The 16,447-nt window shown below is 42.1% G+C and overlaps 3 protein-coding genes across 3 annotated transcripts; 1 reads left to right on the top strand and 2 right to left on the bottom strand.

Annotated features, from left to right (window-relative positions):
- The first annotated feature begins 419 nt into the window (after positions 1-419).
- On the top strand, positions 420-1,535 carry LOC142947787 (spexin prohormone 1-like). Its single transcript, XM_076089616.1, has 5 exons — positions 420-482; positions 578-623; positions 719-778; positions 1,152-1,235; positions 1,307-1,535. Exons 1-5 carry the CDS (start codon positions 420-422, stop codon positions 1,363-1,365), a joined length of 312 nt encoding a protein of 103 aa, XP_075945731.1. The 3' UTR covers positions 1,366-1,535.
- A 399-nt stretch (positions 1,536-1,934) lies between these two features.
- Positions 1,935-8,484, bottom strand: ldhbb (lactate dehydrogenase Bb). The gene is made up of 8 exons (XM_076089353.1): positions 7,532-8,484; positions 5,690-5,826; positions 4,751-4,868; positions 4,423-4,596; positions 4,171-4,344; positions 3,937-4,054; positions 3,367-3,490; positions 1,935-2,804 (listed from the first exon to the last, which is right to left on the bottom strand). The coding sequence occupies exons 2-8, from the start codon at positions 5,816-5,818 to the stop codon at positions 2,637-2,639; spliced, it is 1,005 nt and encodes a 334-aa protein (XP_075945468.1). The 5' UTR covers positions 5,819-5,826; positions 7,532-8,484; the 3' UTR covers positions 1,935-2,636.
- Positions 8,485-9,924: 1,440 nt separating this feature from the next.
- tmpob (thymopoietin b) lies at positions 9,925-12,955 on the bottom strand. The gene is made up of 6 exons (XM_076089355.1): positions 12,325-12,955; positions 12,091-12,208; positions 11,651-11,806; positions 11,305-11,423; positions 11,115-11,215; positions 9,925-10,995 (listed from the first exon to the last, which is right to left on the bottom strand). The coding sequence occupies exons 1-6, from the start codon at positions 12,553-12,555 to the stop codon at positions 10,614-10,616; spliced, it is 1,107 nt and encodes a 368-aa protein (XP_075945470.1). The 5' UTR covers positions 12,556-12,955; the 3' UTR covers positions 9,925-10,613.
- Positions 12,956-16,447: the final 3,492 nt, after the last annotated feature.

Consider the following 16,447-nt stretch of genomic DNA (forward strand, 5'->3'; position numbering starts at 1 on the left):
CATCAATGACGCCGTCTAATGAGGTGATTTGCATTGTCGTTAGTATAACGTAGCAGTGACAGAGGAAATCATAACACAATTATTTAGCCTGCAGGAGAGCACTACACATACAATTAACGGTAAGATATTCTTCTTCTTCTTATTAGTAGTAATTTATTATTATTATTAATACTATTAGTTGTTGTAAAATACATTTGAAGATATAATATAAATGTCTTCATAGGACTTTTCTTTTGGAATTTTAATTGTTGACAAATACTGTACATTAATAAACACTTAAGATATTCTTATATCTGCCTATAACTACATTATATTTTGTTATCAATCATTTATGAATTGGTGGTGGGTAGTTACTCCTCTTCTTCTGTTAGAAGTTCTATTAATATTTTTTTATTTCTATGTCATTACAGAGTTCAACGATGGTTCTAATAGTCACTTTGCTGGTGGTGACATTGGTTGCTCAGTGTTGGGGAGATCCACAGGTGGGTGAAAGTAGATTTAGTTTATCTTTAAGCTGAATTCAAACAAACACATTAAGAAATATGATGATGAGATAAACTATGATTTTTTGCATCAGCGGAGGAACTGGACTCCTCAAGCCATCTTATACCTAAAAGGAGCACGTAAGAGTTTGGAGAGGACATTTAAACTGTTGAACTGGTTTTAAGCCGTCCTGTCAAATTCAGAGTAAACTGTGTTGAATGTTGATGTTTTACAGAAGGACACCGCTCAGTGTTGCGGCGCACCAGCAGAGAGGAAGGGGACACTTTACACATAGGTGAGTGTAGTATGTGATGTCAAATCAATACAAATATTATGTATGCTGTGGTGAAGTATTATTTTTGGACTCTTAAAAGCTTGTTCCACTTTCTAGTAGTGACACTTTATAAAGGGTTTAAAACGTGTAACTAATGACTTGGTAAATAAATGATACAAGCTGTTATTGACAACCTATTGACATTTATAACTGCAGACTTGATTACTTGACATTTAAATATCTACCAGAAATAGAGATGTTTCATGATTTGCTTACCCAAAAAGTGCTCTTGGTACTGATTTCACTGATCTATAAAGTATTTATAGAGTATCCAATACAAACACTTTTTTATGACATATTTACTCGGACTATTACTTTTTAAATGTCTCTGCAGTGACTCACAACCAGAGCCGTGATGGACCCGGACTGTCTCTGTCTTCCATTCTTCTGGAGCTTCTGCAGCGAACTATTAAAGGAGGTAAAAACCCCAAAAGTTACCAACAACTCAGCAAATTAAAGATTTACAAGCAAATCTATTTTCTTCCTCAGGTGGAGGCAATCCAGATAATTACCAGGATGAACAAGAGCTGAATTTGAAATATGTGTGAAGATATATTTTTTCTTTTGTCTTATTGTTGCATTCTTGTATTCATTATGTTTTCTTATACTTGTTACATGTCGCTGTTTGAGTTTACTTGTAATCAAACATGCTAAATAAATCAGTGAGCTGTGTGTCCAACATTGAAGGATTTTCTTTCACAGTCGTACAATTTATCTACTAAGAAGAAAAACGAAGAAGTCTGTGTCAGCTTGGGGCAACAATTAAGTAATTCACACCACACAGTGATTAACACCATGCTAAACATCACTAAGTCATCATCAACACACTGTCGGAGAGAGGTGGCCCCATGAGTTGTATTGGAAATGGCAGGCTGGACTCGTGACTGAGTCAATGAAAGGTCACCAGCTGAGAAGAGTTTTAGTCTTGTTTGTAGACATACATGAGAATAAAAGTGTATGTGTATGACTCCTAATCAAACAGCTTCTTAGTTATGGAAGATGTTCACCATGTGATCATCACTAACTGCAGGTCACATGTGAATAAAACCAGCTGACATTTTGTCATTCAAAAGATCTTGCACAATAATGATTTTCTGACACCAGAGCATTCTTTAAAGAGCTTTATTTTATTTGTTTACAATGAAGATCCAATAAATGTGGAAGGAAATATCAAATTATCTGTGGACTGTTTATTTGCCTTGTGTGCAGAACTACCTGTGGAAGAGAGGACCTCATATTATGCAACCATCATGCACCATGTTGAACCTTTTATTCCAGGATACCTAAACCTCATCTAATCAAAAGATTTGAACTAAAGCTTTTATTAGGAGTTAATCCATTAAAACATTGAATGTCTGTGACAATACTTCCAACAAACGTTCTGACTGTAGGGCTGTGATTCAGAAAAAGCACCCACGTCCCGATAAAATCACCTCAGGAGCTTTCAGTGTTTTAGGATTTGTTTAAGTTGTCGTTGTAACTTTTTAGATTAAACTTCCAGTGCACTTTACTGTTCAAGCAACAACTAACTTGCTTTATTACACACCAAAGCAACATGAGTGACACACGGTCCCACACTGCAAAACAGCCGAGGGCAGATGAGTCAGAGCAGCATTTCACTCAGTTAATGTCGCAAACTGACACCTACAGCTACATCCGACGGGTTTAAACTCCCGTACGCCTGTGAATCTACAGAGGGCAGTGGGATGACGGTGTGAAGGGTGGCGCTGTGTGGCGTTTAGTGACTGCACAGTGATAAATCACAACAAGCGATAACACTCGTCAGGAGGGAAGGGCTGCAGCGCCCCCTGCTGTTCAGTTAGACATCCTGCAGGTCCTTCTGGATGTCCCACAGCGTGTCGGCACTGGCCTGCAGCTGGGCCACCTCGTCATCGGTCAGGGTCATGTTGACCACGCTGGCCACACCTCCGCTGTTCAGCACGCAGGGCAGACTCAGGTACACCTCGTCAATGATCCCATACATGCCCTGTACACAACGAACAAAAACCGCACTGTCAGCAGAAATGTCAATTATTGTGCTTAAATTTGAAAAGGCCGAACAAAAAAACAGCAAGCTACAAAGAACCCAAAATTTGAACCTGAATGCAACGGCTTCAAACTAAAAGTAATTATTACTTGATTTGTTTTTCACACCTGTCTCAAACACCCAGTATATATACAAAATATATTAAATATACTGTATATATAATATATCACTCTGTGAACTGAGCCATTATCTTCAAAACTGTATTTTAATCAGCGACTGTTTCAGCTTTTGTTTTACAAATTAAACTTTAGACACAATATGATCATGAACAATCCAAATGTATGCAAATTAAAACCTTTGCTGACATTCCTTGCAAAACTGAATGAATATTTATGCTAAAAAGTAACATAACAGTACTTCAGTGCCACTGATTTAGATACATACATGTTGCTACAAAACAACATCGTTTTTGTAGGCAACAGTACGCTTTAGAGATAAGATACAGCTCACTTCAGGTTCTGTCTTAAGTGAACATTAATCTGTGTGTGGGGGCAGCCTTTACCTTCACCATGGTGGAAACCGGATGAATCCTGTTCATGTTCCTGATGAGGCTTTCTGTCAGGTCAGCTACACTCAGACCGATGGCCCAGTTGGTGTAACCCTTCAGTTTGATCACCTCGTAGGCACTGAGAGGACAGCACACGGCTTTAGGGGTGACGGACATTTTTGTCTGAATGCATCATGAACTTTTTATGTCTTGTCCTCGAATTTATCACTTATTTTTATACCAACACAATACTAGTTCAATCAGGTGACAATTGAGGAAAATATGGATCAAATGAATCAATAGTGAATAGTTATCACTTTCTCTGTTTCTGAAATGTGACGATTATTATAGTACTAGTATTAAACTCAGATAACAAAGTTTAACTAATGTGAAATACCATTTAGACAAATGATTTATTATATAGAAGACCCTAAAATAATTTAAAAATAATGATGATTATTTAAGGTATTGATGAAAATGTTTGAGTGTTATTATTCCTTTAGATGTGAGAAGAGTGAACCAAAGTATATATGACTACATGGAGAGGTGTTAAAAATATATATCAGTCAAGGAACTGTGGCCCACCTGTCCACCACCATCTTGTGTGTTTCCATCCAGTTCTCTTCGTCACAGTCAGTGCCGATGTCCGGGTTTAGGGTCTGCAGGTTGACGCCTGCCACGTTTGTTCCGCTCCACACAGGCACTAGAAACACATGCTGACACCATTGACCTTCGTCCACATGCTCCACGCATCACACACAGTCTGCACGATCGTTTGTCAATAACATAACAACATTCAGACATCCAACAGATCCTCACCACTGGTGTCTCCATGTTCTCCCAGGATCCAGCCGTTGAAGCTGCTGGGGTGGATTCCCAGTTTGTCGGCCATCAGGAAGCGAAAGCGCGCCGAGTCCAAGTTAGTGCCGCTGCCGATGACGCGGTGCTGGGGAAGGCCGCTCAGTTTCCAGGTTACATAAGTCAGCACATCGACTGTTAAAGAGTGTTGTTATCATCATTAGAGGGTGCATACTGTATGTCTGTGTGTAAGAGATGTGCGTTGGAGAGTACCTGGGTTGGAAACCACAATGATGGTGCAGTCGGGGCTGTATCTGACGATCTGAGGGACAATGTGTTTGAAGATGTTGATGTTTCTCTGGACGAGGTTCAGCCGGCTCTCTCCTTCCTGCTGACGGACTCCAGCTGTCACCACCACGATGCGGGAGTTCGCTGTCACGGAGTAGTCTGAAAGAGAAGGAGGAGTCATAACGGTTTAGTGTCCTCACTGTCAAATTCCTATCTAAACGCAGGTGTCTTTAGATAAACAAAGGACAAAAATGGTTCAGTCACAATGCTTGCCAGTTAGCTGCACACTACAATGTCTGAGGCGTAAACTTGCCTTTGTCTGCAACTATTTTGGCAGTTTTGAGGAAGAGGCTGCCGTGCTGCAGGTCCATCATCTCTCCTTTCAGCTTGTCCTCCATCACGTCCACCAGGGCCAGTTCATCGGACAGCTCCTGCAACACATCAGGCAAATTCAGAACTACACAGTACACTCATTCAGCAATCTACCTGTTTCTGCAATTGGAGTTCCCAGTTGAAATAACCTAAATAGAGAGGTTCAACCTGTTTGTTTTAGGGACTAAATATATACCTGACACACTATTGTACATCCACTGGCCATTCCAAACCAGTGTTCTGCATGTATGTTCTCCATTAAGGCCACATTATAAGTTGCTTTGGCTTTTTTTTTTACACCACTTTTACACAGAGGACACTCAATTATACATAGAGCATAAATTATGAATAGAATAATATAATTTTACTGCAGGATTGTATCAATGAAGTGTAAGACGGGATGGCTCCATTCAGGTAAAACAAAATGTACATACATTACTACTGCACAGACAGAAAGCTGCACCCCAATTTCAGCTGTTTTAGTAGAAAGTCATTGTGTTAAACTTTATTTCAATGGGCAGACACATAGTAGTAAGTACATGAAATTTGAGCTCTAACCCATCCTCAGCATTCAGGAAGAGTGGAGCAACTTCAGTGTCTCGCTCAAAGATGTTACCATGCAGACTGTGGGAAGCAGAGATAGAGCCGCCAAGCTTCTAGGAGCATGACCACTCTACTACTGAGCTACAGCTTTTGGTGACGAATACATTTTTCATTCATTGTCACCACCCCTCAATAAGGACAGTGAATGGATAACAGATCAGACACCAAGAGATCAGTAATAATCCGGTGTCAGTCTGGAAGAATCCTGGGTATTATCCCGTCCTGTGACACCAGCAGGCGTGAAGGCAATCTGAGGCAAAAGCAGTGGAGCTCTTACCCTGAGCAGGATGCTGATAGCACAGGCCATGCCAACCTGGCCCACGCCCACCACTGTCACTTTATTCCTGGGGGGCTCAGGAGGACCACTGAACATCGGGGTGATCAGCTTCTGCAGAATTGAGGCCATGTTCAGTGCTGAGGAGAGTAAAATGAAGATGGGGAGGAAGGAGGAAGAGAAGAATGTTCCTGGTCAGAAAACACGTTGACAAGTGACAAACACTATGCACAGACACAACTGAGGGAAACAAACCTGCATCCAGAAAGCTGCGTGCTCAAACTTCATAAATATTGCATTCAGGACGTCACATTTTATATTCTGAGTGTAGAGGGATTAAAAATTAGGCCAGACATTTATCTCAGTAGCACTAATGCAAGCATGACTTCTCTCTCATCTAGATCAATTACCAAAAAAAGAGGAAACACACTGACAGAGCTTTGTCCCACTCATTATCTTTCTTTGAAATGACAAGCACCCAGATACAAAAAACAGCAGCAATACTTGCATTGTTTGGCAAGCCTCCGAGCTGCGAGGTATAAATACCAACGTGTAACCAGCAAGGTAAAGTGAACTACGGTGTGTTCCCACAGAGCTGCGTACCCCCTGCATCCACATCCACATCCCACAGTTACTATTTGTGCAAACCAGACAATCGAGGCAGGTATCCAGTCAGCTGCAGCTCGGAGCACATGTGACTCAGGGCCGGCTCCTCTCCTCCTCCCCCCCACCCCCACCTCCACCCTCCTCCCCAAATGGAGGACGGATCACTATAATCGGATGCCGAACTTGACTGAGTGACTGCAGACTGTTAAAGGAGTTACTGTGTAATCCCTTAACGCTGCCGCCATCTGTTGCACCCAAACTACAGAGGTACATTAACCTTGCATCTCATAGGATATCTCGAAAGAACAATTATACATTACCTCAGAAGAAGTTTAGAGATCATTTTACTAAAATTAATAGATACAGTATATTACATAATCCTTACTCCCCATAACAGGCAGAAATCTGAATTATGTATGCTCTCGCTGCCACTGAATTTTTAGCAAATTTATGCTGCAAATTGTAAATACTATAATACAAGAGGCACTCTCCAACTGTTGTCTGTGTATGAGATTACTGCTTCGGAATGAAGTAAATCAAGTTATTGTGAACGACAACGCACATCTGCAGAAATTAGCTCTCACAATTTGCCATCGCTGAAGTAGGATGAAAGTACCATTAAAAGTGCACGGGCAAAGTGTCCATTCATTAGCCTCGAGTGAAGCTGGATCACCAAGAGAAAGCGTTGTGCACTCAAAGCATGTAAACACGACTGGTTAATGAGGTGGCTTAGCCTGCAAGGTCACAGTGGGGACACTTTTAATTACGCAAAATAAAAACATTGTTGGTGCCTGAATGTTCGAGGAAACAAAGTATCATCAGAGAATTAGCCTTTTTAAAACCCAAATTGTAGATAACACAGCTGTTGTGTAGCAACGTGTCGAATATTTGTATTTGACTGATGAGGTTAAGTCTCCCTTGAACTTGAACACAGACAGTGCACGGGGCAGGAGCCAGACAACACATTAAGCACCAGAACAGTCAAACAACAGGACTTCTACACTGTAGGGACAATACAATGTGTAAAACATTTAACTTTGATAATGGTGCAACATCAGAGCAGGAAGAGGATACATACAAAACAAATGTCATCACTTTAGAAGGAAAAGGTTGGACAGCAGAACCTTCACCACAATTTGACAAATCCAAACCAGAATCCAATCAAATCCAGTGTAGATCTGTGTGCATGCGGCAGATATTTAAAATGTCCACATAACAAAGGAAATCATGGCTGTTCACCTGTTGTCTTGAGGGTCCAGTCACTTTGAGTGCAAGTCCTCGTCCTTTTTTCAACAGGTCAGTCAGACTCAACCTTGGTGTGCGGTCCTGTGTGCCTGCTCCTCTTCCTGTTGTGCTGTCAGGCTGCAGCCGACTGGATTTAATTGACTAAGCCTCTCCATCCCCTGCAAAGTCTCATTTTGGCACTGCAAGGTTCACCTCAGTCAGCTGGTACACATTCACCGACAACAACGCAGATTTGCTGGTAGAAAAGAAAGAAAAAGAAAACTAGCCCACATACCACTTCACAATAATAATAATGCCTTTTGTTCAAAGCCATAGAAAGAAAACAGCAACTTTATTTTTCATACTTAATGTTACACATGTATATTTTCAAATAAGCACCTGCCTCACAGCCTCTCTGCACTGCTTAAGGCCCAGTTGAAGGGCCGATGCAGTGTTTTGGCCGAGCTGACCGCTTCACATGAAAATGACTCGAGCGCTTCAGAGCCAGGGAGCTGCTCCAGAAGAGAACGATATCAGGGAGTGCGTCTGATTTGGCTTTGTTACCACAGACAACAGGTTTCAGTCACTCACTCTTAAATCCAAGCCTCTTGAGGACACTGAAGGCTGCGCTGCATTCGTTCTTAAAGCACAGGCACCACTGAGCCGGCAGAGGGATAATCAAAGTTGGAGCACAACAAATGCAGTGAAAACCTCAAGAGAGACATCTGATTATCTGTGAAGGGCCGCTACACTCAACATCACCAGTAGCCTTCTGGTAAATACATATTGGGTATTGCCATTTGTTGACAATTAGCCAATCATGTCGTCCACTTTAGAATGTGATAAACATTTCTCTAACCTACAGACTAAAAGCCATAAAATATTTTTTACTTTTCTTTACTTTATTTGTAATTGGTCAGCCACTGGCTGCACTCAGGAAAAATAAGAACATAATCAATTTGGGTCAATTTAGTGTTCCACGGCTTACATTGGTTTTCAGAAGCTTTTAGGACGAAAAAATACAATAAATTTTCTGGTGTTACAAATTGCAACAACTATATTTACCTCTTTGACAAACAATAAGGCTGTAGGACTGCAGGTAAGGCAACTTCACAGCATCCAGGAGTTTAACATGAAAGCCACAGCAGTGTATGCGCTCTGTCGGGGACAGGGACAACAGCAGGGAGCTGCAGGGACTTACCTGCTCAGGCTGTCACATTAACAACACATTCAAGTGTACAGAGGACACGAGAACGGAAGGGAAATTTGCACGGTGAGAAAACGTTAATTGAAACCCTTTTTCCGGTAACGCATCGTCAACTACTTAAGTCGCCTCTTCCAACAGCTGACAAACTAACACGAGTCAGCGTTTTAAATGTTTGTATTGTTGGAAGGGTTTACGTTAACCTCTACCCTCAGGTGTCAGATTATTAGACGGGGAGCTGTGTTTAAAACAAATGTATTGAATGATAAATGTTGATTGTAGCAATAAATTCCTCAGTGCGTCCTAGTAAGATGATATTGCAGCTGCAAAATATTAGTAGCATTGTAAATGTGTTGCGATAAAATGGTTAAAACGTGCAAAAACACTGGTATTGCCCAAACAGTGCTACAGAAGACAAAGAGAAACAAAAAGTCTGGTAATAGCACGTTTATTTTATGATACGCTGCCTACATTATCATAAATAAACAGATTCACAATCCTTACCCACATAACCCGTCGTATTTGTCCGTTGTGGGAGAGCTGCCCGTTAATGACTCATTTGTGTTGAGTCAGCAAAGTTCAAATTAAGATACAGTATCACTTTCATGTATTACATATTGCTTTCAAATGTGCTATAAAAAGTTGAACATACCATTTTAGAAAAATATCAAAATAGAAACAAAGACGCCCCAGAACCCCCCCCCCCCACCACCACCACCACCACCACCACCACCACCACATCCCCTCTCCCAGCAGGTGAACACACTGCCTCTTAATTGTGGTAATTTGCTCATTATTTAACTCCCTCCATGTGTCTGGACACATGCAGTCAGTGAGGTGGGCTATGTGGGTGCACTGCAACAGCCAATCCTGCTTATAGGACTGAAGGATCAGAAATCTAACAAAAACAGACAGAAAAGCACAACAGAGCACTAAAACCCAAAGCATTGTAAACTCAAATGGAAACACTGGCAGGACTGGTTAATCAATAATCCATGATCAAACACTGTGTCCTTAAGGAGGAGGAACTGTCAAATAAGTGGAAGATAATCAAAACTATCCACTTATTCATTTACAATTTTGTTTGTAAACTGATGAGGACGTTGATGAGAGATTTTAAAAGTAAATATTCTGGATAACAATCCACAGAATCAGAATTTTAGCGATAGAGCCCCGTACACAATGACTCCAGCAGTGATCAACATCCTTTGAAAAGGTTTTTAATACCTCAACCTGAACGTGGGCAGATTTTCCTCATGCAGTGATGCGACCTGATTACACCACGCGTCTCCTCCCAGCACAGACCGCATTAAAACGTTTGAGCTGAATCGACCTGAGCACCATAGAAAGAATGAATCACTCTACCTAACTCTAGAGCTAATCTTGAAATTCATACAGAAACACAGCTAACATTCCGGCATTAGTAGGAGCACTGCTTTGTGCGTGAGAATGGGAGGGCACTATGTGCTAAGAGTGTCCAGGCACTTCACCATCAGAAAAAACACCTGGCACAGAGAGTTAGAAACTACAGTATGACCATCAAAAACTACAACCATGCATGGACAAACTGGCCTCTCCATTCTTCACCTGTTTCTACACACAAGGGGTTAAATACACACAAAGACACAAATGATTCACAGATTAAAAGCAACAATAAAATGAGTCTCTTCTGACTGCCATAAAAACAGTGTTATCCAGAAGCTACCGGTTCGTCTTGTGGTGGGAGGAAAGCCAAAGTCCAGAAAGGAGAAAGTTCAGCGTTCCAATTAAATCTGCAACCTTTGTCCAACCGCCCGGGTAAAGAGAAGAGGCGAGCCAAGTTTGCTGCGTGAGTTGTGGTGTGCTGTGGCAGGCGGCAGGGAGGTGGCGTGGGGGAGAGGCTGCTGAGGGTCTTTACTTACCGGCACCCTCTGGAGCACCGCTGCTGATGCCCAGGTAGGTGGCTGCGTTGTTCACAACGCCCTGAAGGGGGACAATGGCGTTGTCCAGGAGGCCTTTGAGGGCGTTGATGCGGTCAGCATCCAGGTTCTGGTAGGCATAGAAGAGAGAAACACCCACCACAACAAGGAGCAGGAGCTTCAGCAACAGAGACGGGAAGCCTCGTCGGGCGGGCGCTTTGCTCGAGGAGACGGAGCCGCCCGCTCTGGATAAAGACTCAGAGTAAGAGCGGGTCTCGGTGTGGACGCTGTGCTGCAGACGGGACTCGTCCAGCCAGTATTCGCTTGCTTTTAATGGTCGACTGGCGGCCCCTCGGATCGGACGCCTGCAGGTCGCACTGATCAGGGAAACAACAAAATCAAAATGTTAGGCTAGACACAAACGTATATCTTAATCCAAGATCCACTTGAACATTTTAATCCAAATTGTGCAGAGCATGATTCATGTGCCCGTTACCTCATGCCTGTTGGTGTGTTTATTTCGTTGGCAAGAATATCTTCAACAACACTCTCGCTGGCCTTCTTAGGAGTTTCTTCAGTAAGAATTTCCTCCACCACCTGTCAGTTTAATATTGAAAAATGTTTTTAATACAAACTTAAAATATACTCCTATCACAAAGAGTGGAAATGGCAAAGATGTGCCTCACCTTGGTGTGTCGTCTGCTGCTGCTGGTTCTGACGGTAACTGGAGTTTTCCCTCTGCTCCTCACAGATGTCTCCACCACAGGAACTGGTTCTGGTTCTGGTTCAGGGGCAACAATTTCCTCTGAAAACAATACATGCAACGTTAACACAACAGTGAAACATGAAGCCATCAGTATCGTAATCTGTGTTTTCCCAACATTTAATCAGGGACCTGTTGCATGAAGCAGAGTCTGGATAACTTCACGTAAGAAAAGACAACATACCGACATATTCAGGCTACGTTATGGGCACTCGGTAAGTGATGTGAACTTTTAAAAAGCTCACAGATGATGTGTGCTCAGAGCTCACCATCTTCCTTGTCACTGTACTGGTCAGAATTGGTGTTGCCGTTCTGGTTACTGTCTGCTTTGGGGAGAGCTGTGACGTCTGTAGGCGCTTCAGGTTCAGATGGAGGCTGGTCCAGAAGCTTCTGCAGCTGCTTCTCATAAAACTTACGGGTGGAGGCTGAACGGAGGACGGGGATGAATTACATATTTATTTAGGATTTATACATTTTGTTCAATTAACTCATTTAAACACGATTACTTGGAAACACACAGCAATGACCTGTGTTTGCAAGTATCTGTTATATTTTTTCTAACAGCTGGTCAAAACAAACAAACCAAATTTAAAGGATTCTTGCTAAATGTATAAATAATGCCGATAAATGTATTTGTACATGCCTCTTTGAATATCTTTAACCTCATTTTATGTCTCATGTTTTCTGACACAGGCCTGAAGGAACTCACCAACAATGGGTCCTATGGCCACACCATGCTTCTCCAGCTGTTGTTTTAAATCTTCATCAGTGAGGTCTGTCACCTCCACTTCCTCTGTGCGAGGCTTGTCTGTCTTTTTGGTTGCTTTCTGCAGAAATAATTAAGATACATATAATCATACAAGTCATAACTCACACGTGTTCTATCAATAACGTCACACACGGGCGACCCCAGCTATTCACGAATAAAACAAACAAAACCTACTCTTCCAGATCGACTCCTGTTGGAGACCACGGGAGTAGGCAGCTCTTCGTCGCTGGAGAAGGTGTCTGCAGACGGACTCTTGTTGTTTAGCGCCGTTAAGCTCTTCAGATACAGCTGCACGTACACTTCTTTCTTATGCTCTCCGGTGGGAAGTGGCACATTGTTGGCTGTAAGCTCATTCTTCAGCTTTTCCTTCGTGAGAACCGACGGGTCTTCGAGGAAATCTGCCATTTTTAACTTTATATTTTAGCTATCGTGAGCTTTTTTAATTTGTTATTTTTTTCCCGCTAACGGAAATTAGCTCGTTTCACTCAAGAGCCGCTAAAAACAACAACACCGAGAACGTGACCGAATAGCGGCTGTTGTCGAACACGACTGGCGCCAATTCAGCTAGCAGCACAGACGCGGTTTGCCTAAATAAATGCGCGTGTTTGCTTCTTAGCCCGCTGGATGAAACATTCACAGGTGCATCGGATTTTTCGCTAACGGATACGCGCGCGTACTGCAAACGGAAGCCGATACAAACAATCAAAATGAACTAGCTGCAATGTGATTCAATTAGCTTAGCTTCAAACCCGGTCCACTTGCTTCTGTCTGTCCGCGGTCGCACCAGGGCCAAACAACAACCGGCCCCGCTATTGGGTGAGGGAGCCTAGTAAGCTGCGCTCTGATTGGCTGGCTGTGAATGGCAGGCTCGCGTGCAGGCCGCTGCCACAAAGAAACAAGAAGGCCGTGTTACAGACAACGACTTCACGTTAATCCTGCTGATATTTCCACTATTGTTTGAAATAACTGGCGTAATAGAACTTCTGGTTTTGATACGTAGACAAATGCGAGTTTAAATAATGAAAATGAGTCGCATCGCGTGACGAGAAGACGATGTTAATGGCGACTTAACAGCAGTGTGTGTTACTCGCGTTTACACACAGGCATCAGCTTGTAGCATGTTTGCATCATGCATTAATATAGCAGTTAATAACAATAACTACAGCTTCACCAATGGTTTTCATATTACAGAGTGTGGCATTGAGTGAATGTGAGGTCACACAGATGAAGTCTGCCTCTGTAACAGAGGAGGGCAGCACGAGCCACATTATTCAAAAGAGACAAGGGTTTAGTCTTATTTTAGGTTTCATACTCAATATCCAGCCAGCAAGCAGGCTGGATACGGTTATGAGAGAGAGAAGAAGAAATAAGTGTACAAACTACAAAATAAAATCAAGGGAAAGCCGAAGGAAACAAAGACGAGGCTGCATCAACACGATCACTATTCGGCCTTGACCTGGGAACAGATGCACAGAGGTGGTCAATAGTAAAATGATAAAATTAAGGACACAGGGAGAAGCAGAAAAGCAAGCAATGACACAATAATCACTTCCTTCCAGTCCCCCTTCAACACGCACAAACTGCTGCTTCTCCAATGTGAGGATTTGCTGCTTTTGTCTGTTTTATATTATTGCAAATTGCAAATATTTGTGTTTCAGACTGTTTTTGGACAAAACAAGACATTTAAAGTATCAGTAGCCTGATAATCCTACTGAGTTGCAATTTTATTTCACCCTATAGCTGAACAAATGCAAGATGAGGACAGCAACTCAAGAGTACTGGAGCCAGGCACATCTTCCAGTATTGTTTGAAATCTTGTGGACTAAACTATTAATTAAATCAAATAATTGATTGATGAATTAATAATGAAAATAATTGCAAGTTGCAGCCCTACAGACTCGCACACAGACATGGAAGTGTTTGACCACCTGGTCTCTCCTGGGTCTCTGGGCATGCTGGTCTCCAACCCTGTGGTGAGGCCTCCCCCCTTCCTGTCGTGGGGACAGTGGTTTGAGGTGGCACTGTGTGGCTCCCCACCTGTCCTTCAGACCGGCCTCTCTGGGGCTTTCTGGGATGCTGCTGCAGAAACCAAGCAATTGATCCCCACCTCAGCTCCAAACCACACCAAAATACAGCACTTCAAGTATAGTTCAGCTTTTCCATAGTACATTTGCCAATGGAGTGTAAGCATAAAAAATGTTGAGCCCTTGAGAAACACCTCTTAAGCTTTCTTTGTGTGTAATTTATACAGAAAATAAGGAGCGAGCCAAGAAACATAGAGAGTGCCTCTTTAAGCATAACAGTCATGGCCTCTGAAAAATGATCAAAGCCCGCTCTTTAATCGTCAACATTCACATTTTCAGAATGAGTTCATTGAAAATGGAACTGCTCCATCTGATGTCGAACAGCCAGTTTAATCGACGGCATTACTTGACGGAAGATTGTAAAAATATATCTAGGAGACAAATGAAACAACTGTTAAAGAAAGAAAAAAAGCAATTTATGTGAAAATAAAGGCCTGCGTGCAGTTACTTAAAGAAAGTTGGATTGAATCATTAAATGTTATAGTGTTTGGAAAACGCAGCACATCTCAAACTAAAGCGTCCATGTTCTAAAAGGGGATTTCTGATCATTTAGAAAAATGTTGAACACAGACTCCTCGGTCAAGTTTATCTTGGATTTTAAACATTTCTAAATCCCAATTGAGCCAACCACAGAAGTAGCTTAGGAAAAGTCAACCTTTACCACCCAGAGGATGTCTGATCCAATTCCACTGACACAACACAACACATACTTAGTTATAGCCTACCTAGTTATGACATTTCAGCACAACGTATACGATAACAGCCCTCATCACCTCATGGACATCAATCTGTTGCTTGGTCCAGATTTACACAATAACTAAACATTCAGCTGTTTTTCTTTTATAATTTCGTATCTAAAAGTGTGTTTTGTTTGACAAAATTCACATAAAAAGATTTTTTACATTAGCAGAGCATTTTGTTGTACCAACCAAAAACTTAAAAAAGGTGAGTTTTCCTGCAGTAATGACAATAATCTCTAATCCTCAGAGGATGTTTGCACAGTGCCAAACTAATTGAGATCAAGTCCTGGGCAGTTTCCTGTGCATAACCGAGGGCAGGGAGCAGGCAGTGTCAGCAGTGTATTTCACAGGAGCTGAGATTTGTGTGTCCTGGCCTAAGAACAGCCATCTTGTAGTGCTCACACAGTATATTTTCATCTGTTGACAATCCAAATTCTACTTGAAGGACACACACTTAGTTGTAGACATTTCTGTCTGAAGGAAAAATGAGACTCCCCTCCCTGGTCCTTGTTGATGCCCATTTGGCCACCTGCCTGTTTGTATCATAAGTACTCCTCCGTATATTTGCGTTACTATTATGATTCGGGCTTTTCCCGTTTTATTTGGCCATTGAGTGCAGACACACACTTGCTCGTGTCCTCACTAAACTTAAGGCAAACATTACTGTGTGTGAACTTTCATGTAGTGAATGAAGAATTTCTACTGAGTCTCCACAGTGAGGCACCCATGTGATGCCATGTTGGATCACTGAGAGGAAAACTTAACATGGGCCATCCATCTCCTCAAAATGTAATGCACTGACATAAAAAGGATCAAGACAAATTTGATCTGTCAGAGCTACTGAAAGTGCCTCTTCTGCCACTGCAAATGTACTCCAACGCAATGGAGCTTCACTGATGCAGATCTTTTTTCCACTTCACACTTCAGGAGATCATGGGCTCTGTGTGCATAGGTAAAGCTGCTGGAATCAATCATTTCAATATTAGCAATGGATCAAATTATTATGTGTAATGAGAAAGGGGTCGCTCATAGTGACAAATCCGCCATGATCACCCGGAGCCGTCATTTTAAACCCCAATAGGCAACTGTTGTCAGTTAAACAGCTCTAAAAGCACACTGTACACTATCTGTTCAACACCAAACAGCAGAGAAAGAGACAATACTGGACTTAAATCCATCAGGTGACCAGAAACACAATCCTAAATGAATGCTAAAGTTGCTCCCATGTGGCCAAGAAACAGTTAATGCAGTTTAAAGGCGAGCATGTGCTAATGAGCTACTGTGTGCCAAACACGATCACCAGCCCTGCCTAAACAGAGACACATCCACTGTTGATGAGCGCAGACCTGGCTCCCCCATGACAGGGCCTTCAGGAACTCTACACTTAGGTAGAAAATAAGGTAATTTGTTTCAGCCAACACAGCAAAGTGAACATTTTCTTAGTTAAGAGACAACGACACGCAGTGCAATATA

The sequence above is a fragment of the Anarhichas minor genome, unplaced genomic scaffold (assembly GCF_050575085.1).
Source record: "Anarhichas minor isolate MPS153535 unplaced genomic scaffold, ASM5057508v1 ptg000011l, whole genome shotgun sequence".
In the NCBI taxonomy this organism is placed as follows: domain Eukaryota; kingdom Metazoa; phylum Chordata; class Actinopteri; order Perciformes; family Anarhichadidae; genus Anarhichas; species Anarhichas minor.